General features: G+C 38.6%; 1 protein-coding gene across 15 annotated transcripts in view; it reads left to right on the top strand.

The window, feature by feature from the left end:
• The window catches only part of CAGE1 (cancer antigen 1), a 55,484-nt gene extending 32,852 nt beyond the window's left edge, over window positions 1–22,632 (top strand). For 8 of the 15 annotated variants that reach the window (XM_047859160.1, XM_047859161.1, XM_047859165.1 and 5 more), the window contains 5 exons: window positions 3,324–3,428; window positions 4,053–4,123; window positions 18,418–18,486; window positions 20,911–20,950; window positions 22,146–22,632. In XM_047859160.1, coding sequence (XP_047715116.1) covers window positions 3,324–3,428; window positions 4,053–4,123; window positions 18,418–18,486; window positions 20,911–20,950; window positions 22,146–22,250 — 390 coding nt within the window. In that variant the 3' untranslated portion in view covers window positions 22,251–22,632. Of the gene's footprint in view, window positions 1–3,323; window positions 3,429–4,052; window positions 4,124–4,211; window positions 4,502–18,417; window positions 18,487–20,910; window positions 22,102–22,145 lie in introns of those variants that run through there. The other 7 variants (XM_047859166.1, XM_047859168.1, XM_047859163.1 and 4 more) reach the window with 6 other exon arrangements.
• The last annotated feature ends 1,257 nt before the right edge of the window (window positions 22,633–23,889 follow it).

The following is a 23,889-nucleotide window of genomic DNA, read 5'->3' on the forward strand; positions in this document are numbered from 1 at the left end:
CTCTCTCTGCGCCTCCCCCACTCATGCTTTCTCTCTCTCAAATAAATTAACTTAAAAAAGAAAACTTAAAAACATATGTAAGGCACCCTCAAACTCTATAAGAAGAAAATAACCCAATTTATTTAAAAAAATTTTTTTTTAACGTTTATTTATTTTTGAGACAGAGAGAGACAGAGCATGAACGGGGGAGGGGCAGAGGGAGAGGGAGATACAGAATCGGAAGCAGGCTCCAGGCTCTGAGCCATCAGCCCAGAGCCAGACGCGGGGCTCGAACTCAACGGATGGCAAGATCGTGACCTGAGCTGAAGTTGGACGCTTAACCAACTGAGCCACCCAGGCGCCCCGAAAATAACCCAACTTAAAAAGTGGGCAAAAAGGTTTTAATAGACGCTTCACTAAAAGGATACATGGATAGCAAATAAATATGTGAAAAGATACTCAACATCATTGAGATGCACATTAAAACCACAATGAATACCACTACATAACCCATTATAGTGTCTGTTAAAAAGACTGACCACACCACGGATTGATGAGTACGTGGAACAACTACAAGTCTCGTATGCGGCTGATGGGAATGTAAAATGGTACAGCCACTTTGGAAAACATTTTGGCAGTTTATTAAAAAGCTAAACATACACCTGCCATTGGTCTACTCTTAGGTATTTACCCAAGAGAAATGAAAGCATATGTTTCTACAAAGATTTGGATGTGAAAGTTCCTAGCAGCTTTATTTATAATCAAAAACTGACAGCAACTCAAATGTCTAGCAACAGATGAATGGATAAAAAAATTGTGGTATGTCCACATGATGGAATACTACTCAGCAAGGAAAAAGGGATGAACTACTGATACACATGCAACCTAGATGAAGCTCAAAATTGTGTGGAGAAGAGCCAGACAAGAGTAAATACTGTTTGCTTCTATTCTATAAAACTCTAGAAAATACAGACCAGTCAATAGTGACAGAAAGCAGATGGGTATTTGCCAGGGCTCACATAGAGTGGGGAGTCAGGGAAGACAGGCAGACAAGAAAGAGGAATTACCAAAAGGCAATAGGAGGAGCAGTGATGGATATGTTCATTATATTGATTGTGGTGATGGCTTCATGGTTGTATATATATGTGAAAACAGCAAACTGTACTCTTTAAATATGTGCAATTTAGGGCCACCCAGCTAGCTTGGTCAGTTAAGCGTCTAACTCTTGATCTTGGCTTGGGTCATGATCTCATGTTTCATGGGATCAGGTGCCATGTCAGGCTCCATGCTGATAGGATGGTGCCTGCTTGGGATTCTCTTTCCTTCTGTCTGCCCCTACTCCAATCATACATGCACACTCTCTCTCTCTCTCTCTCTCTCTCTCTCTCTCTCTCAAAATGGGTAAATAAAAATGAATAATAAATGTTTAATAAAATATATTTAATAAATTGAATAAAATTGTTTAATAAAAATGTGTTGTCATATGTCAATAATACTTTTTTTAATTTTTTTAACATTTATTTATTTTTGAGAGGTAGAGAGAGAGAACAAGTATGGGAGGGGCAGAGAGAGAGGGAGACACAGAACTTGAAGCAGGCTCCAGGCTCTGAGTTGTCAGCACAGAGTCCCACATGGGGCTTGAACTCACAGACGGTGAGATCATGACCTGAGCCAAAGTCAGACCCTTAACCAACTGAGCCACCCAGGCGCCCCTCAATAATACTCTTAAAGCAGTTAAACTTTACACACACTTCAGCAGAAACTTAAAATTTTGATTCCTTTTCACTGTAATCCAAAAAAACTGCTTTACGAGAGCTATTCCTTCACCTCTAAAACAAATATTTTTTAAGGAACATTTTGCTCTTATTTCTTTAATCTGAGGTTAGCAAATTTAAAAAATTCAGTCAGCAGATTTAAAAGAGTTATTACTTTGATCTTGAAAGCCATTAAAGAAATCCAAAACGTGCCATGAAGTCTAGAAATGAAAAACAGAAGTGAGAAAGAATTCCACATTGCTTTAGTTAGAGGTCACGAGATACCTGAAGCTCCAGGTGAGGAGTGCAGGGAAGGAATAGAATGGGAAAAGCCAAGCCCTATGCTAATAGTTGATCAATACTGATTTTAGTTTTCCCCACTTCTAGACCTATCCTTTCAAAAACTTTTAGATTCTCTTCCCCTTGATTCCATCTGTTAAGCTGAGATCATAATATCTGTACTCCCTACCTTAAATAACGTATGTAGTCAGAAGAATAGGACCATTAATTTGGTATTGTCCCCATTTATTTACATAAGAGAGTAAGAGAGTGGCTATTCCCACAGCAAATTTGTTTTGCTGTTGCTTCTCCTATGGGATTTCACTACAGACATGTAAGTATATCTAAAACATTAGAAGGTTGATGGCCATTTTGGGGGCACCTGGGTGGCTCAGTCGGTTAAGTGTCCAACTTCGGCTCAGGTCATGATCTCAGGGTCTGTGAGTTCAAGCTCCACATCAGGCTCTAGGCCGACAGCCCAGGGCCTGGAGCCTGCGTTGGATTCTGTGTCTCCTTCTCTCTCTGCCTCTCCCCCACTTGTGCTTTCTCTCTTTCTCTGTCTCTCTCTCTAAAAATAAACATTAAATTTTTGGTAGTTTTTTGTGTGTAAAACATTAGACCTTAGGTCAGAACATGACATACATTGAGCTGAGCCTTTTTAAAAACTTGGTGTCATTTATGCAAGTTGAGACTATGTATCAAACCTGAAAATGCATCATCAGGGACATCAGTGCTTTACTTCAGATGGGAGCAAATATATCAATGCACTGGTTATAAATGGAAAGAGGATAATGAAGATTTTGGGCAGATGTTCGTTTTCACTAACAAATGTTCAATTATTTGCAAAGGTCTTTCATAATGTTAAATTGGAGGAAGTTATAATTGTGAGTATAAAATTATAAAATTATCATTTCTGTTCCTCTGTTATAAATGCAATCTAACTAGGATTAGTGTCTATTAATTCACTTGTGATACAGCTTGGTTTAAGAGAATCTTGGAATAAGGGCACCTGGGTGGCTCAGTGGATTAAGTGTCCAACTCTTGGCTCAGGTCACGATCTCACAGTTGTGAGTTCAAGCCCTACGGTTCAGCGCTGACAGTGCTGAGCCTACTTGGGATTCTCTCACTCTCTCCCTCTTTCTCTGCCCCTCCCCCACTAGTGCTATCTCTCTCTCAAAAACAAATAAACTTAAAAAAAAAGAGAGAATCTTGAAATAAAGTATAGGCTACTGTTCTCATTAGTTCTCAGCAACCATGTGTGGTTTTCATGGCAGTTTCCAGGTTAGTATTTTTACTGATGTTTCTCCATAGATCACAAAATTAGGAAATCTTCTAGAGACAAAAGAAGACCATTGCAACAGACTCATTGAAGAAAATGACAAATATCAAAGATACGTAGGCAACTTAATAAATAAGGTACAAATGTTCTTATAGAAATATTTGTCTTTAAAAACTATGCCAAATATTAAAATAATAGAATTTTAGTGCTACAAAGGATCTGAAGAATGATGGAACACATTTATATTGATTCTTTTCACTTCATAATGACATTATAAAATGCTCCCATCAGCCTTTTAGCTGACATCTAACAAAGAACATTCTGTGTATCTATCCCCTGCTGTTGGCAATTTTAGGTCTTAGTATTATGACTTCATTTTGAGGGTAATTGTAGATCTTTTCAACTTAACATTCTAGTTTACCTTCTGAAAACTGCATTAACTTTAACCAAACAGGCTCTAACCCTTAGCTGATACATCTACCACTTGTGTGGAAGACAACTGGATTATAGTTGACTCACTACAGTTGTCCAGTTTCTGACACTTCACTCTTTCTGCACGATGAATAGGTACTTTATGATTCTATTTCTATTCATATTCCTGATTTCAAACTGTAAGGAAGATGTTTTGCCTACTGTAAAGCTATTGATGAAATTCACATAATTGAACTTCAACTGAAGAGATTTTTATAAAAGCAAATATAAACAAAAATAAAAATTCTAGAATTTATCATAGAATAATTTTTTGGCTTATTTTTTTCAAGGTTACATCATATGAAGAAATTATCAAATGTGCTGACCAAAGGCTTGAGATATCCCACTCCCATATTGTACAGTAAGTTGAAAAAAGCTTAGTTTTTAATTTTGTAAACATTTACCGGTATTTTATTTTGCTCTCTGGCTTACCAAGTTTATTTTTTTAGGCTCCTAGAAAGAGGAAAAATGTGAAGTTTTTATAAATAAAGGCCATTCTTCAATCAAATAGTCTGCTCAATGTCTGACTACTTGAATAACCAGATTTTCATCTTCTTTTCTCAGAGCTCCCTTTGATTTCAGGGAGGGGGGCGGTGACAAACTTAGTGAGAAACATCCAAAAATTTCAGGAGCTATTCCATGGTGTTCAGGTAAAATAACCTTGCAATGCTTAATGCTTAGACTTTATTCACAAAAAGTTTTGAATGCACACCAAATGAAACATACATGTATATATATATCAAGTGCCAACTAAACTCTCTCATGAGAATGAGATTCAGCTTGAGGCGTCTGGGTGGCTCAGTCAGTTGAGCGTCCTACCCTTGATTTTGGCTCGGGTCATGATCCCAGGGTCATAGGATGGAGCCCCACATCAGGCTCCACTCTGAGCACAGAGTCTGCTTAAGATTCTCTCTCTCCACCTCTGGTACTCTCTCTCTCTCTAAAAAAAATAAAAATAAAAATAAAAAATAAGGTGCACCTGGGTGGCTCAGTCAGTTAAGCGTCTGACTTTGGCTCAGGTCATGATCTCACAGTCTGTGAGTTCAAGCCTCACATCAGGCTCTGTGCTGACAGCTCAGAGCCTGGAGCCTGGAGCCTGTTCGAATTCTGTGTCTGTCTCTCTGCCTGTCCCCTGCTCACTCATGTGCGCTGTCTCTCTCTCTCAAAAGTAAATAAGCATTTATAAATAAATAAATAAAATTCTGCAAATTTTTTTCACTTATTATCTTCATTTCTCATATGCTGTTTCTTCATCCTTCCCCCAATTTCATTTATACTGTGCTGGCTATCACTAAGCTTAAGCAAAAGGTCTTACATAGAAGGCACATAGAAGGCACATTCTTACATAGAAGGCACACCCCACATGTGAACTTTATATAGGGCTAACTCACCACAAGATAACTAACTGAAAGACAGTTCGGGTATTTGTACCTTGGGAAGTTTGTTTTTGTTTCTTATTATTGTATCTAAGCAGAATGAATGTTAAAACAATTTTCCCATTTTTCAGACTGACATTGACAAATTTTAAATTTGAAAGAGGAAAGGAGTGTTAATTATACACTGAAGACAAGTAAAATAAGACTCCTCCTGAGCTTGTAACCAAGAAAACTCAGCCAATGTTCAAACATCATGGGCTCATGAAATATAGATAACAAATAACCTAATATTTCTAAACCAATATCAAACCATCACTCTGGCCACATTTCTTTGCCCCAGTCATTTTTAAAGTTCAAATTTTTTTGAACTTACATTTCAGAAAAGTGACTGATCCACTTTGTGGCCAAGAAGAGATTTGAGGGGCACCTGGATGGCTCAGTCAGTTAAGCATCTGATTCTTGATCTCGGCTTAGGTCATGATCTCACAGTTGATGAGTTCGAGCCCCACACTCTTCACTGACAATGTGAAGCCTGCTTGGGATTCTCTGTCTCTCCCCTCTGCCTCTGCCCCTACCCTGCTTGCTCTCTCTCAAATAAACTTAAAAAAATTTTTTTTAAAGAAGAGATTTGGGGTGCTTGGGTGGCTTAGTCAGTTGAGCGTCTGACCTCGGCTCAGGTCATGATCTCACGATCTGTGAGTTCAAGCCCCGCGTTGCGCTCTGTGCTGACAGCTCAGAGCCTGGAGCCTGCATAGGATTCTGTGTCTCCCTTTCTCTCTGCCCCTCCCCCATTCATGCTCTGTCTCTCTCTGTCTCAGAAATAAATAAACATTTAAAAAAATAAATAAAAAATAAAAAGAGATTTGACATCTGGGTTCTATAAATTTTACTAAAATGGTTGTCAACTGTGGATGCTTATTAAAATTCCCTTGAATGCTTTTTAAAAATATCACAGTGCCAGACTCTACTCGCAGATGCAGTAAACTAAAATAACAAGTGGGTTCTGGGCATCAGTGTATTTCAAAAGCTGTCCAGGTGATTCTAATGTCTGGACAGTTCAAGAACCACTGCCAGATATCATGTGAGTTGATTTGCTTTAAGTGATAAGAATCATCATTTTTTTAAATCAAATATAGTCTCTTACATTCATGAAAGCAGTTTTTTTTAATTATCATGAATTAGCTTTGATCTTTAAAAATATTTTTTGATGCTTTTATTTATTTTTGAGACAGAGAGAAAGCACAAGCTGGGGAGGGACAGAGAGAGAGGGAGACAGGAACCGAAGCAGCCTCTGCACTGACAACAGATATCCTGGTGAACTTATGTGAGATCATGACCTGAGCAGAAGTTGGATGCTTAACTGACTGAGCCACCCAGATGCCCTAGTTTTGATCTTTTTAAAAGGTGTACGCTACATCAAAAATTATCAAATACATCATTAGAGCAATGTTTCTTTAAGGTGGTGCTATTCTGTTAAAATTTAGCAGTGTTTGAAGTATCTTTAAATATTTTCACTGGATATACTGTAAGTTTTCAATTTACATGCCTTGAATTCTAGAAGCAGCTGCTTGCTTATAAAAGCCGTTAATGACACTTGATTTTTCTAAAAGACTAAATAAAAGAAGGAACTTGGTGAGATCCATTTTGCGCATGCAGCCAGAGTAATCTTTCTGAAATATAAATCAATCTGATCATGCCTCTTAAAACACTTTTAGTGATTTCTTCCACCACTTTTAGATAAAAGAAAAATCCTTAACATGACCTAAAATTTTCTTCACAATGTCGTTTCTGCCTGCCTCTCCAGTCTCATCTCCGCACTCCCTGCATTGCCTTCAGCCACACTGGAGATGTTATAGCTTCTCGAATGCATCACATTCCCTTTGGCCTCATAACTTTAGCATAGGCTGTTCCACCTGGAACACTAAGGCTACCTGCACCTCAGTTATCTCCTACTGTTCTTAAAATCTCCACCCAAATGCCCTTTCCTCAGAGGTATATTCACTGTCTTCCCAGTCTGAGTAAGGCAGCTTTTCCATAATGCTACAGAGATTCAAGTAACCAAGCATCTGTCTCCCTAACACTGCTTTCCCTGTAATACCTGTGGCCAGATCAGTTTCAGGTATAAAAGTACTGCTCCATATATTCCTGGTTCAGGGACAGTTTTCTATGGAATTTTAGACTTGTTCTCTGTACCCTCCTCCCCATCACATCTATGACAACATCTTGGTGAGAGGTAGATCCTCTCACAAAAATATCCCAGTTCAGGGTGCCTGGGTGGCTCAGTTGGTTGTTAGGCTCAGGTCATGATCTCATGTTTCATGGGTTCGAGCCCCACATGAGGCTCTGTGCTGACAGCTCAGAACCTGGAGCCTGCTTTGGATTCTGTCTCTCTCTCTCTCTCTGCCCCTCCCCCCCCACCAAATAAATAAACATAAGCAAAAATTTTTTTAATATCCTGGTTTAACATACAGATGGCCAACAGGTACATGAAAAGATGCTCATGTCACTAATCATCATACAAATCAGAACCACAAGGAGAAGACACCTCACACCTGTTAGAATGGCTATTAACAAGACTAGAAATAACAAGTATTGGCTAAGATGTGAAAGAAAGGCAACTCTCATGCACTATTGGTGGGAATGTAAACTGGTGCAGCCACTGTGGAAAGCAGTATGGAGGTTCCTCAAAAAATTAAAGATACCACTACCATATGATCCAGCAATTCTACTTCTAGGTATTTATCTGAAGAAAATGAAAATCACTGCAGCAGTATTTACAATAGTCAAGGTATGGAAACAACTGAAGTATCCATTGATGACTGAAAAGGAAAAGAAAATGTGATGTACGTATGCAATGGAATATTATTCAGCCATAAAAAGGAAGGAATTCTACCATTTGTGACAACATGGATGGACCTTGAAATGCTAAATGAAATAAGTCAGAGAAAGACAAATACCATATGATCTCACGTATATGTGGAATCTAAAAACTAAAACAAAACAAGCTCATAGATACAGAGAACAGATTAGTGGTTGTCACAGGTAGGGGGTTGGGGGGGGGGTGGTGAAATGGGTAAAGGGGGTTAAAAGGTACAAACTTCCAGTTATAAAATAAGTCATGGGGGTGTCATGTACAGCATGGTGACTGTAGTTAATAATACCATGTTGCATATTTGGAAGTTGCCAAGAGGGTAAATCTTAAAATTTCTCATCACAAGAAAAAAATTTTGTAACTCTATATGGTAACAGATGGCAACTAGACTTATTGTGGTGATCATTTCACAATATATACAAATATTAAAGCATTATGCTGAACATTTGAAACTAAAATGAAGTTTTATGTCAATTATATCTCTCTAAAAATTATTTTAAAAGCCACAAATTAGATAGCACTATTTCAAAGTGCATTAAACCCTTGAAGAGCCTCCCCTCACCCTTAATATAAATGCAAACTCTCCACTACAGCTGCTAAAACCCTGCATTTTTTTTTACCTCATACTCTTTCTCCCACCTCATCTTGGTCTCTCCTTACCTATTCCTTGTAGTTGCTAGAACTTGGCAAGACTTGTCTGTCTCAGGGCATTCACACTTGCTCTTTCTTCTGCCTAGAATGTTTTCCCCTGACCTGACATTTTGCCCTTCTCAACCTTTAGTCTCTGTTCAAATGTCACCTCCTCAGAGACCTTCTATGACCACACTATCTAATGTGACCCTTCTTCCAGTCCCTCTGTATCACAGAAATACATACATACATAATACATGCTCAATGAACAGGACAGACAGTAGACTGGTCACTGAATAAGAAAGAATAAGTGAGTTAGAAGAGAAAAAAATGCATACACTGTATTACACAAACGCATATGAAATAAAGGTCAAGTGAAACTGCTCAGAGGAATAAGATCCAAACTACCTGGAATTTCAGAAAAAGAGAATGGAATGGTGGAGAATAAACTATGGAGGATTTTTCAGAACAGGATAATGTAAAGAAACCAAGACCTAGAAATGTTGTTGTAAAATTAAAGAACACTAGATAAGAAGAGGGGATCTTAAAACCAGGCTTAAGAGAAATGACCTTATCTGCAAATGCAAACCAGCTTGACTGACCTCTGTCCTGTGGATAGCAACAACAAAAGCCAGAAGAGAGTGGAATACTGTCTGTGAAGTGCTGATAAGAGTCACTGCCAACCTAGAATGTTTTATCCACTTGAACTCTTGAAGAAATGCAGATAAGATACAGAAACTTCAGACAAAAACATAGATCATTTCTTGACAATAAGACTTTACTGCTAGAAACTTCAAAATGAAATGAAAACAGAGAAATGACAGCAGGTGCAGCAGAGATTAATTAAGGAGATATTATAATAAAAACTTTATACCAATGATTTTGAAAAATTAGATGAAATGGAGAGTTTATACAAAAAATATTAAAAGCAAACAAGGACAGCCTGAGAAGCATAAATGATAAATTAATTTCATCATAAACATAGATACAAAACTTCTCAACAAAAATAAACAAACTGAATCCAGCAATGAAAAGAACAACAATGCTTCCTGAGCAAATTGAATTTATCACAGCAATGAAACATTAAAAACTCTATTAATAAAATCCACCACATTAACTGATTAAAGGAGAAAATAGCATTTCAATAGGCTCAGAAATTCTACAGCAGTATACATTAAAAATATTTTTGTACAGCTCATGACAAAAATACAAATAAGGGAATCTTGTACTTTTTTTTTAAGTTTATTTTTATTTATTTTGAGGGAGACAGAGACAGCATGAGTGGGGGAGGGTCAGAGAGAGAGAAGACAGAGAATCCCAAGCAGGCCTTGTGCTGCCAGTGCAGAGCCCGACACGGGGCTCAAACTCACAAAACCACAAGATCATGACCTGAGCCAAAACCAACAGCTGGCCGCTCAATCGACTGAGCCACCCAGGCACCCCAGGAATCTTCTACTTTTTGATTAAGGGTATGTTCCCATCCCATGCCCTCCCAAAACCCAAAGCCAATATAATAACCAATTGAAACACTGTAAGTATTTCTTGCATCTGAAAATCAGGAACAAGATAAATAAACCCATTGGTGTTGCCAATTCTATGTAGTAATATGCTGGCAGTCCCCACCAACATCCTAAGAAGAGAGAAAGAAATTGAAATTGTGAATATTAGTATAAAAGTAACAAAATTGTCATTATTTTCCAATGATATATTTGCCTACCCAGAAAGCCCAAAATAATCTACAGATGAATTATTGATATTTACAAATGACTTTAGCAAAATTGACAATCATGAAAAACTTCTAAAGTCAATTTAATTTCTTTACACTATAAATAAACTAAATAAAATTTTAAAGTCTATATATAATAGCAAACAAAAGTTCCCTACAAAAAATGTCCATGAACTTTGGAAAGAAATTTTTGTCCTTATTGGAAGATTAAAGAATACATAAGTAAGTGGAGTGCAATAAAATATTCATGGAGTAATGAATAGAAAGCTTTAATAATTAAAAAAAAAAAATCAGGGCACCTGGTGGTACAGTCCATTAAGTGTCCAACTCTTGACTTTGGTTTGAGTTCAAGCCTTGCATCAGGCTCTGTGCTGATAGCAGCGGGCTCTGTGCTGATAGCACAGATCCCCTCCCTCTCTCTCTGCCCCTCCCCCGCTCATGCTGTGTGTGTGTGTGTGTGTGTGTGTGTGTGTGTGTGTGTGTGTCTCAAACATAAATAAACATTTAAAAAAGTTTAAAAAGATAAATAAAATTCATATGGAAATTCAAAGGGCCACAGAATGGTCAAAAGAACTTTGAGAAAGAAGGACAAAATTGGGGGAAAACCTGATTTTAAGACTTTCTGTGAAGCTACAATAATCAAAACAGTGTGGCATTGACGTTAAAATAGGAAAAAAGATCAATTGAACAGAATATGGAATCTAGATACAAACCCACACATATATGGGTGACTGATGTCTCATAAAGGTGCAGACGTGATGAAGTAGAGAAAAGATTGTTTTGACACATATGGTGCTGAAATACTTGAATATTCATTTGTTTAGAAAGAAAAACTTTGGGGCGCTTGGGTGGCTCAATGGGTTAAATGTCCTACTTCAACTCAGGTCATGATCTCATAGTTTGTGGGTTCTCATGTCGGGCTCTGTGCTGACAGCTCAGAGTCTGGAGCCTGCTTCTGATTCTGTGTCTTTCTCTGTCTTTGCCCCTCTCTGTCTCTCTCTTTCTCTCTCTCAAAAATAAATTTAAAAAAAACTTAAAAAACAGAAAAACTTTAATTTATACCTTGTACTACAGCCAGAAAAAATTCAAAATGCATATTAGATCTAAATTTAAGAGCTAAAACTATAAAACTTCTAGAAGAAATATAGAAGAAAATGCCTCTAACCTTAGGTTAGGCAATGATTTAGAAAAGACACTAAATCCATTAAAGAAAATTTGAGGGGCACCTAGGTGGCTCAGTCGGTTAAGCATCCGACTTTAGCTCAGGTCATGATCTCGTGGCTTGTGAGTTTGAGCCCCACATTGGGCTCTGTGCTGACAGCTCAGAGCCTGGAGCCTGCTTCCAATTCTGTGTCTCCCTATCTCTCTGCCCCTCCCTCACTCATGCTCTGTCAAGAATAAATAAACATTAAAAAAATTTTTTTAATAAAATTTGATAATTGGATTTCCTCAAAATTAAAAATTTCTTAGGAAAAAAAAATCCTAAAACTTATATAGAATCACAAAAGACCTTGAATAGCCTAAAGCAAATGTTGAGAAAGAAAAACAAAGCAGGAGACATCACACTTTCTGATTTCAAGCTATATTTATAAAGTGATAGTAACCAAAACAACATGGTACTGGAATAAAAACAGACACATAGACCAATGGAACAGGACCAAGGGCCCAGAAATAAACTCATACATTTACAGTCAACTAATATTTGATAAAGGAGCCAAGAATATTTAATGGAGAAAAGACAGTCTCTTCAATAAATGGTGCTTAGAAATTGGATATTCACATGTAAAAGAATAAACTAGAACACTCCTTTCCACCATTCAAAAAAAGAACTTGAAATGGATTAAAGACATAAATGAAAGACTGAGAACCATGAAACTCCTAAGAAAAAAGATAGCTTAAAAAGCTCCTGGACAGGGACGCCTGGGTGGCTCAGTCGGTTAAGTGTCCAATTTCGGCTCAGGTCATGATCTCACAGTTTGTGAGTTGGAGCCCCACATCAGGCTCACTGCTGTCAGCACGGAGCCCACTTTGGATCCTCTGTCTCCCTCTCTCTCTGTCCTTCCCCCCTTGCACTCTTTCAAAAATAAATAAAACATTAAAAAAAATTAAAAACAAAAAGCTCCTTGACATGGGTCTTGATTTTTTTAGATGTGACACCTAAAGCACAGGCAACAAAGTAAAAAAATAAAGAAGTGGGACTACAGCACACTAAAAACTCCGCATGATAAAAGAAATAACAAAATGAAAAGACAACCTGCAAAATGGTAGAAATATTTGTAAATCATATACCTTATAAGGGGTTAAAATCTAAAATATGTAGAGAACTCATACAACTTAATAACAGGAAAACAAACAATCCAATTTTAAAATGAGCAAAGGACCTGAATAGGCATTTTTCCAAAGAAGATATTCAAATGGCCAACAGGTACAGGAAAGCATGCTCAACATTACTAATCATCAGGGAAATGCAAAATCAAAACCACAATGAGATATGCCTTCATACCTGTTACAATGGCTATCATCAAAAAGACAAGAGATAACAGGTGTTAGCAAGGAGACAGAGACAAGGGACACTTATGCACTGTTGGTGGGAATATAAATTGGTGCATCCACTATAGAAAACAGTGTAGAGGTTCCTTAAAATATTAAAAATAGAACTACCACATGATCTACAAATTCCATGTCCTGGTGTTTATCCAAAGAAAATGAAAACACTCAAAAATATATATGTATCTTTATGTTTATTGCAGCATTATTTACAATAGTTAAGGTATGGAAGCAATCTAAGTGTCCATAGATGAATGAATGGATAAAGAAAATGTGTTATGTACGCGCACATGCACACACACACACACACAGAAGAATACTATTCAGTAATAAACAAGAAGAAAATCCTGCCATTTGCAACAACATGGATGAAACTTGAGGGCATTATGCTAAGTGAAATAAGTCAGAAAAAGACAAATACTATGTGATATCACTTATATGTGAAATCTGAAAAACAAAATAAAAGAAAACCCAAACCCATAGAAAAAGAGATCAGATTTGTAATTAACAGTGGTGGGGGATGTGAGGAGGCATGAGAATTAGGTGGAGGTAGTCAAAAGGTACAAATTTCCAGTTATAAGATATGTAAGTACTTGGGATGAAATGTAAAACATGATGACTATAGTTGAACATTGCTGTATGGTATATTTTAAAGTCCCTAAGAGTAAATTATAAAATTTTCATCACAGGAAAAAAACTTTTACTCTTTTTTAAAAGTTTATTTAATCTGAAAGAGAGAAACAGCATACATGCCAGAGAATGGGAGAGGGGCAGAGGGAGAGAGAGAGAAAATCTTAAGTAGGCTCCATACCCAGCACAGAGCCCAAGATGGGGCTCGATGCAGGGCTCTATCTCACGACCATGAGATCAGGACTTGAGCCCAGATCAGAAGTCGGACACTTAACCAACTGAGCCACCCAGTTGCCGCTATTTTCTCTTTATTTTTCATGTATTGATATGAGATGATGGTTGTTGACTAAACTTATTGCCGTTGTGGGGAAATAGGTTCTACTTACATAAATGGGTTAGAAAAAAGCTTAAGGTGGAAAGCCACCACCATGGGGCAAAAGCACTCGAGATTAGGTAGTGAGATATTGTAATGGGATCATGAGTACTTTCCATTCTGACACCAATATACTATTGTACTTTGATCACAAACTCCACTTGCCCTCAAGATCCTTTGCTTACACACAAGTTAATGATTACTATCTGATTTTCTTCCATTCACCATGTGTGTAAGATCTTGTTTTCTTCACATTCGCCACATGGGTAATATCTTGTTTTCTCCACGTTCACCATGTGGGTAATATGTTGTGAACTCAAATACGGAGACGAAACCCCTGTTTGGGGCTCTTGTCTCCTCCCAGACATTAGCCTCTCACATATTCAATTCTGCATCCACTGTCTTGCTGGACAAGAGAGAACTCCAGGCTCATAGTCTGCAACATGTGGTAACCATTTCACAGTATGTATAAATCAAGTCATTATGCTGTGCACCTTAAACTTACATAGTGCTATGTATGTGTCATTGTGTCTCAATGAAACAAAAAAAAAAAAATTAAGCTTCTGCTCTTCAGGAGACAGATAGAGGAATGAAAAGACAAGCCACAGTCTGAAAGAACACATTTGCAAGTCTTATATCTGATAGAGAACTTTTATCCAGAATATATAACAAATCTCAAAACTCAGTAGTAAGAAAACAACCCAATTAAAATGGCAAAGATTTGAACAGATACTTCACCAAGAAGATATATGGATGATGAAGAAGCACATGGAAAGATACTCAACATCATTAAAAGACAAAACCACAATGAATAACTCTACACAACTACTGGAAGTTTTCAAAGACTGACTATACAAAGTATTGGCAAGGATGTGGAGCAGCTGACCAGCTCAGACCATCCCAGTGGGAATGGAATATGACACAAGCCACTTTAGAAGCAGTCTGGCAGCTTCTTACAAAGTTACACAGACACTACTGTATGATTCAGCACTCCTATGTGTTGATCCAAATGAGGAGGAGATGACAATATTAAATAGGCCCCCTGTTTACAAACAGCTTGAGTTTATCATGGTTCATTATTAGAGAAAATGCCATGGAATAAGTCTTTGTATTTCTAGACTTGTGTACACACAAAGATGACTGTGCATGCCAGCTTTATTTGTAATAGCCCAGAGCTGAAAACAACCCATATGTCCCTCAAATGGTAAAATGATAAATTGTAGAATAGCCACACAGTAGAATACTACTCAGTGATTAAAAAAAAAGAGAAAATGAATGAACTCTTGGTACATGGCAACAACATGGATCAATGTCAAAATAATTGGACTGAATGTGAGATTCCATTATATAAAATTCTAGGTGATGGAAAGTAACCCATAGTGAGAGAAAGCAGGTCAGTGGTTGTCTGGGGACTTGGGGGCAAGGAGGAATGGGAGTGAGGGATTACACAAGTACATGAGCAAAATTTTGAAGATGATGGATATGTTCACTATGTTCACTGTGATTATTGTTCTCTGGGTGAATATATATGTCAAACATCAAACTGCATGTTAAATTTGTGCAGTTCATTATATGTCAGTTATACATTAATAAAGATGTTTAAAAAACAAAGAACAAACGCCAGTGCTAACACAGACTTTACAATGGGTAAGTCTGACTTCCACTCCCAAGCAGGGACATCATGCCATCTGTTGGCTTGGTCCAGTTAGCACTTTCATTCTGCTGGATGTTGCTGCTCTGCTTGCTTGGCTTTCTGCATGAGCTGCCAGTGTCCTTCAAGGGAGGATATCACTTCCCCCATGGAAACCAATGACTCCATCTACCTGGCCTTAGGTTGTGACTTTTTGTCCTCAGCTCTATGCACAGGAGCACTGTGTATAAGTACATTACATTGGTGCTTGCAGCACACTTAGAAGAACTTTTCACTCTCTCTCCTTTTTTACTTCTTTTTTTTTAAATCTTAAAAAAAATTGTTTTTAATGTTTATTTTTGAGACAGAGAGACAGAGCATGAGCATGAGCATGAGCAGGGGAGGGGCAGAGAGAGAGGGAGACACAGAATCCGAAGTAGGTTCCAGGTGTCAGCAGAAAGCTGAATGCAGGGCTCAAACCCACAAACCGTGAGATCATGACCTGAGCTGAAGTCAGACGCTTAACCTACTCAGCCCCTTTAGTCTCTCTCCTTGAGTATCCTTTTCCTCCACGACTTGGGCTGTTGTTTGTGAGCTCTAGAAAGACAAAGATTTATTCCATGGCATTTTCTCTAATAATGAAGCATGACAGACTCAAGCTGTTTGTAAACAGAGGACCTATTTAATATTTCCATCCCCTCCTGGATGGACAACATCTCCCCTTTAATCTTTGAAAACAAAAGCCTGATATCTCTGGACAATAATGCAGAGGTTTCAGAATGACACCCCATGAGGCATATCCCAAGGCAGATATGTTTTGTTTGGTCCATCTAATGTTTAAAGTATTTTTGAAATATTGCTAATATTTAAAAAGGAAGATTTCCTGTAAAGATTTAGATTTCCGTCTCTTCTTTAAAATTAAGATCTGACGTCATTACTGCAACATTCCCACATGGCAACATCAGGCAACATCAGCCAAGTAGCAACTTTGTCCTTTAGGCAGGGAATGAGTATGATTCCCTCCCAATCAGATGGGGGCCCCCAAATGTGGGGCGACCAGACTGAGTGGAAGCCAGTGGCCTGGGAAATGAAAGAATTCACCTGAGGCAGAACAAAGGCGATAGAAGTTTATTGAATACACCGAAGGGAGCAGTGGGCAGGACAGCAAAGGAGAGACTGACTGACTGCCACAAGGTAGTGGGTGGGGACTGTATTTAAAGAGGGAAGGTGAGGTGGTATGGTGACCAATGGAATTTTCCCTTTTTTGGAACTGTGCCTGGCTGTAAGTAACCCATTGGTCAGCTAGGGCTTATGGATATTTTGAGGTAGGCTGCCTGATGGGCCGAGTCTGTATTCAGCCAGGAGGTTGGGGTCACTGTGGGCCCTTTTGCCTTGATCAAGTTTTCATGGCTCAAGTCTGTTACTTAAAAGTGACCTCTACAATAGGGGCAAATGCTCTCTGGTTTGTCCAAATCCCCACTTAGCTGGCTTTACTCAGTTCACATACTTGCTTGACTCTTCCATAGGCATTTGAGGTAATGACTTCTGCAAGAGAATTTTCTATCCTCCACAGATCTGTTTACTCTCCATAGTAGCCTGAAAAACAGCTTCCCAAAGACATCCAAATCCCATTCCCTGGAACTTGTGAATGTGCCCTCGTATGGCAAAAGAGACTTTGCAGGTGTGATTAAATGAAGGATCTTGAGATGGTGAGATTACCCTGCATTATTCGGGCGAGCCCTAAATGCAGTCCCAATTGTTGTTACAAGAGGGAGGCAGAGAGAGTGAAGTTTGATGACAGAAGATGGCAATGTGATCAAGCAGCAGGAAGAGTAAAGGCCATGTGCCGAGGAACCAGGAGCCAAGGAATTAGGACAGAGGCCAGAGAGAGGGAAAAGGCAAGGCAAAGAAGGCTCTTTCTGAGCCCCTGGAGGGAGCACATCCTTGCTGACACTCTGACTTTAGCCCAGTGTATCTGATTTCAGACTTCTGACCTCCTGAACCGTGGGAGAATAAAGGTGTGTTTTTCAAGCCTCCAGCTTTGTAGTCATTTGCTGCAGCAGCCACAGGAAACTAATAAACTGTCCCTGAATGGGAAAGGGAGTTTGGGAAGAGACTACTTTAATTGAATTTGCCCTCCTAAAGGCAAGAAGGGAACCTGCTTGTACCTCTCTTGCTAAAAGCCATAAAAGTAGAACACAAGTAAATCTCTAACAGGCCACCTGCATGCTGTGATCCTTCCTACGACACTATTACACATTTCCCCCATGTTAAAGCAGTTCACAGCTCAAGGGTTGTGCTCTTAAAAAAATTTTTCTTTTGAATGTTTGTTTATTTTTGAGAGAGAAAGAGAGAGCACAAGAAGGGGAAGGTCAGAGAGACAGCGGGGCAGAAGATCTGAAGAGGGCTCTGCACTGACAGCAGTGAGCCCGATGTGGGGCTTAAACCCACAAACTACAAGATCATGACCCGAGCCAAAGTCAGACGCTCAATCTCTCAATCGACTGAACCATCCAGGCGCCCCCAGGGGCTGTGTTTTTAACATGTTATTCCCAGGATCATGTTGAGTTTCCTTGAGCAAAGGGATCAGTTCTCTCACTGTCTGTGTAAATGAATAGAACGTCTGTCACTTTATAGGTTTACTACTATCTACTTTCCTTCTTCACTACTGGAACCTATAAAGGAAGAAATTAAATAATTTGAGTTGCTAGGAAAGAATCCCAAATTCTCATACGGTGAGGTGGATGGATGATACACAGGGAGCTAGATCACCACTTATATTTATCGTCTCAAATCCCCTAGTGAGTCCAACAAAATATTAGTTTAGAAGAGTCAGTTTTAGTCATAAAATCCAATTGTTTCTTCCTTCAGTTTAGAAAAGAGAAATAAACATCTGGAAGATTTAATTAGGAGGCCCAGAGAGAAAGCAAGAAAATCAAGGTAAGTTTTCTCTTTGTTTCTAAATAATAATGTCTTTAACTTTAAAACATAAGTCTAATGAATAATACATTTAAAAAACTTTTTTTTCCTTTTCTTAATTTAAGATACACTATATGCAAGTGCTTGGTATTTTGCCTGGCATAAAATAGTTGGTTGATAAATGTTTTTTGTAGAACTTGAATTGGAAAGCCAGAATACCTGCCCTCATGGAACTTACAATCACCTCTAAGGAAGATGATATAAAGATATGAGCTAATATTGTGTCTGCACCAAAACAGCTTACATATATATCTTATGACCAGATTTTCTTACACTAATATTAAATCTTATAATACATACATTATTTCTGTAATTTTGATGCTACAAGGTATATGCACAAGCCCTATGGGGTTGATTAAGACCATAGCAGGATATTAAAATGGGATTCTTCATGGCCTAGTCCCTGAGGTGCTAAAAAAACAGTTATCAGTTCTCAAAGTGAGAGTGAGTTTCCCCATGTGCAGAGTTTCTGAAGGAAATTGCAAAGAACTGCTTTCAGAACTCCTATCTCTTGGCCAGATCCAATGTATAAAAAGTGTGGAGAGTGGGGAAGACTGGAAAAGAAATTTCTTTGAATCCATCATATTGTGAGCTCCCATTGCCCCCAAGTAATTCTACCTCTTTTGCTTAAAGCCTGGTGTGGGGGTTTCCAGAAGATCAACTTGAGAGCTTTGATATGCATGCCCTAAAAGTTGGGAAACAGAACACCAGTGACACACCATGCCTGAGATAACTAAAGCAAGCTGTGGCAGATCCACAGAGGGGCTGTGATGGGGTGGCCTGTTCTCTCTGAGCTCGTCAGCAGGACAAAAGATGTGTGTGATAGTTTCTTAAGAACCAGACAGGAGAGAGTTGAGTTATCTTGGGCTCTGCCCAAAGCTGCCTGGAGGGCTACCAGCACCAAGAGGCCAGAAGGGAATGCCAGATTTTTAGAGGCTGATGGAGTATCAGGTGACAACCAGAAGGGAGATGCATCGGCTTTGGTCAAGGGAACTGTAGGACAGAGGTCCCTAGCAGTGGCAAGCTCCACAGATGCAGTCAGCTTAGCCACTACAAGCCCAGAGACTGAAGTCACCATACCAAGTAAAAATGTCCCAGCACCTTACTTCTCCTCCCTCCTCCTGCAAATGGAGGAGATGGTGAGTGAAGAGGGAGCAGAAATTGACCCTCAATGGCAGGTGATGCTCCCAACTACATGCCTTAGCTTGGCAAGGGGGAGGAGAAGTCCTACTTTTGAATGAAGATTAAAGGATTAATATGCAAGACCGGACATTCTGCTTACTGAATTGAGATTGTGTTCGTGCCCCACAATGAGGACTGACCTCACCTTAGAGTTAGCCAACGACATCACTGGGCCAGCTGCATATTCAGCCAATGGCAAAGGAAAAGCTTTCTTGAGTGAGGAAAGTCCAAAGCAGAAATGGGAAGCAGATATTAAAGTTGAGTTTTGACTATGTCATGAGTCACGAATGTTCAGCATACCATTTGCAATACAACTATGTTTTGAGAATTAAAACCCCTTAGCAGATTATCCTACTATTTGCAAAGTGATAGGTTAACTATGATTTTTCCCCCTAATATGAAAGAATACAATCTGATGCCTGGCATATTACAGATGCCCTATAGTTGCTAATTTAAACTGAATATGAATCTTCTCTGAATTGCTGTCAGAAACTGTGGAATATTTTTCCCATCCTTATTTTAAAATAAGAAAATTCACATATAAATTCACAGATTTCACTAGTGCAGCTAGTTGTTTATTTAGCCTATTTTCACAGTGGATTTGAGGCCCATTTGTGTAAACTTCGAATGGCCTTTGAAGCCAGGGGATGAGCTGGAGTAGAAGAGCCCTTTCCAGCTGGTCAAGGCTGTTTCTTAGAAAACTGGAGACTTACAGGAGCCTTCAGCCACCACCGTCCTTGAAGCTTCCCCTCAGCATGGGGAACATGCTTTAGACCACCTCTGCACTGCCTCAGAATTGTGGTGCTCCTGTCGCTGACTGTCTTCAGTAGTGGAAAGAGTGGGAAATTCGGAGATAAAAGCGAGCACATTAATAGTTTCAGATGTCTTTTTTTTTTTTTTTTGCTTCTAGTTCTTCATCATTTTCAAGAGCCAGAATCTTATCCTAAAGAAGTCCATGAGAATGTTAAAACACAACAAGACTGTGGCTCAATATTTTTATTTAATTGCAATGAGACTGATCCATGTATTACACACTGAAAACCTTTCTCTGAATCGTTTTGGTGCTCATAGTTCTATCCTAAATGGCAATTTCTCCTTGAAAGTGAAGGCAAGAACATATTAAATAATGGCATACTTGTTCACTAGGGTCTCTATTTTAGCCCACCACTTTTTTTTTTTAACGTTATTCTCTATCTCCTACAGACCAAGAAGATTAGAATATCATCCAAAGTCCTTGACCGTGGTAGGTCATACTGATGATCACTATAAAGAATGTTCTGTTTCCATGTAATTTGACCGTAGCACAAGATTAAATAGGAGTTCCTAAAGTTACATTTCAGTAATGTTCAGTGTCGCTTTCCTTTCTGTCCTCAGATGAGGCCTCTTTGACCTCTGATCATCATACATCCTGTAACTGGGAACCTTCCTTCTGAAATTTTCCTTGTATTCATCCTCTTCACTGCATCCCTACAGCCACTGCCACATGTCAGGCCCTCATCATTTCTCATCCGCCCTATGACAGTCATCTCCTACTTGTTTCTGCCTCCAGCTTGGCACCCCTTCCTTCCATCCTCCACAGAGTAGACAGAGTGATCTTTCAGAAGCAAAAAGGATGATGCCCCTTCCCTACATAAAACCCCTCAGTGGTTCCCACTTGCATTCTGGATCAAATCGAGCTCCCTAGCACAGCATGTAAGGTCCTCTGTGATCTGGCCCTCACCCTCCTATCCAGCTTTCTCATTCACTGCTTCCTCCTTGTCACCATACACCAAACCACATCTAACCACTTGTCATTTTCCAAACATGCTGTTATTTTTATGCCTTTCTGGTATGGCCCATGCATCTTCCCCTGCCAGGAATGTTCTCTCTCAATTCCTTTTCTCCTCTTACTTCAGTTCCCACCTCACAGACTTATAGACCAGTTTAAGCTCCATCTCCTGTATAAAGCCTCTCCTGCCTTGTATCCCACATGCAACTGACTGGCTTCCTACCACGTGCCCACACTGTCCCCTTTGATAAAACAGCACCTGCAACATTTCATTACTGTTCTCTACTTGCACACCCCTTAACTTGACTAGAACCCTTTTAGTGCAGGGATTGTCTCATATTCATTTTGGTATCCCCCAGCACCTATCCCCTAATAGGTACTAAATAGAAGGGGGTGTTAGGCAGACTCAGGACCCAGGACCAATGCTACCCATGGTGGAGTAATTCCTAATATAAGATGTAGCCACTGGTGCCCTTGTCCTACTCCAGGCCAAGGGTATGTATTCATGAAAACCTGTGGCCTATTTGTGATATAGCTTTGTGGAAGAGGGGTATAGTCAAGGGCATGTCTGTATATGCTCCACTGAGACCCAGCTGTTCTAATAGTGGAGTTATGAGAATACCTTAATATTTACATTCTTGTTTCTATTCCTTTTTCTTCATTCTGCCAGCTGGCAACCAAACCAAGGAAGATGAAACTCAACCACCCTTGTTCCTTGCCATGTTCCTTAATGAGAAAAAGGTTGAAACAAACAAAAATATTTATTAAAATATAGTATTGGTGTTATCTGTGAAGTTTATCCATCTACAGGCTGTACTACTTTTCCATATGTATATAAGAATTAGCTGTTTATGCAGTAAGAATTGTATATATAATTAAGAATGCCATATGTAATCAAGAATCAGCTGTCCTGTCACTGAATGCCTGTGTTTCCTAAAAACTTGATACATTTTTTTTCCTTTCATTTTTAGATGCCAGATATTTTAGAAGGAAATAGAAATTATTTAAATTAAATAGGATTGAAGATTAAACATTAATCATTTTCATCAACCAGTCCAGGAGCACAGTCATTACTAAGTATAGTAACCAGATCAATCATACAAATGATACATTAAAATCTGTATAAAAGATGAAATTATACATCCTAAAAATTGTGATTACTTTTCTTCTAATTTATTCCTGCGAACGACAAAACATATTTACTTTAACATAAACAGAGGAACAAGTGGCTTCTTTTGCAAATGTCTATTTTCATTCACACAATATCACTTCCATATTATCAAGCCTTTAATGACACATAAAAACAGTAATGTATCTCATTCCAACTTTTTGTTTCTGCCTGTAGGACATCGTTTTTCTCTTCCGGCAGGCAAGCTCTTCCTACTACCAACCAAATTTTAAGACACTAATTCTGAAATCCTTTGGAATTAAAACACAGATGAAAGGGGAGGACTGGTCCTTTGAGACCTAACTCATAATTTCTACTTTAATGTAGTTTTGAGGAATTAGTTCTGAATTTAAACAAAGGAACCAGAGACAGCTGATTTTGTGAGATATATCAGAAAAACAAATGTGCCTACATGCATATTATCCTTTTGCTAAATCCCAGAACCAGGATGGAGATGTAGCTGTTGAATCAACTATTGGAAGGAAGAAATTATGTTAGCTTGCTGAAATTAGTTTTGCACTGAAATTACTCAGGTAAGTACAAGAGAAGAATATATGGAGAATATATATCTGCACTTGAAGGAAGTGCTGAATAAATAAAAGCTATTATTATTGTTGTTATTTTTGCTGAGGAATTCTGTAAGACAGATCTTATGTGAATTTTGAAACAGAAATTTTAACTTCTCGAATTCAAAAAGTTGCAATACCATTTAAGACAAATGATGAAAAATGCACAGAAAAATGCAGCTGTGACAGTGTTGTGTTTCAGAAAATTAAGCATTGAAAGTTTTGGAAATGATTCCAGTTTTAAAAAGAGATATTGTTTCCCTGGAGGATCCCCTCCAGGGAAAATTAAAAACATGACAGGAGAAAGACAAATATTAACATAAAGATGGCTAATGCAGTTCTGCAATCTGTACACAACTGTGATGAAACTTTTGGAAAGGAGGGATTAACATAGGCTGTCTGCAAACAGGAGCGTGTGCCTAAGCACCACATTTGCCATGTATGTTATTAGGCATTTATGATATTTTACCTGCAGGTTGTCTCAAAATGAATGTGCCTCCTTTGGTGCATGACTGAAGGATGCTGAGTCTAAGCCTGTACTTCTTTCAGTAAACATTTAGTGACTTTCAATAAACTGTGTGACAGCCTCTATGTTAGATGCCAAGGACACAAAGAAAAATCAGGCAAGGGAGGACTACATAATCCAAAGGAGATAGATACACTGTTCTAGAGTGGGGTGC

The sequence above is a fragment of the Prionailurus viverrinus genome, chromosome B2, assembly GCF_022837055.1.
Source record: "Prionailurus viverrinus isolate Anna chromosome B2, UM_Priviv_1.0, whole genome shotgun sequence".
Classification (NCBI taxonomy): domain Eukaryota; kingdom Metazoa; phylum Chordata; class Mammalia; order Carnivora; family Felidae; genus Prionailurus; species Prionailurus viverrinus.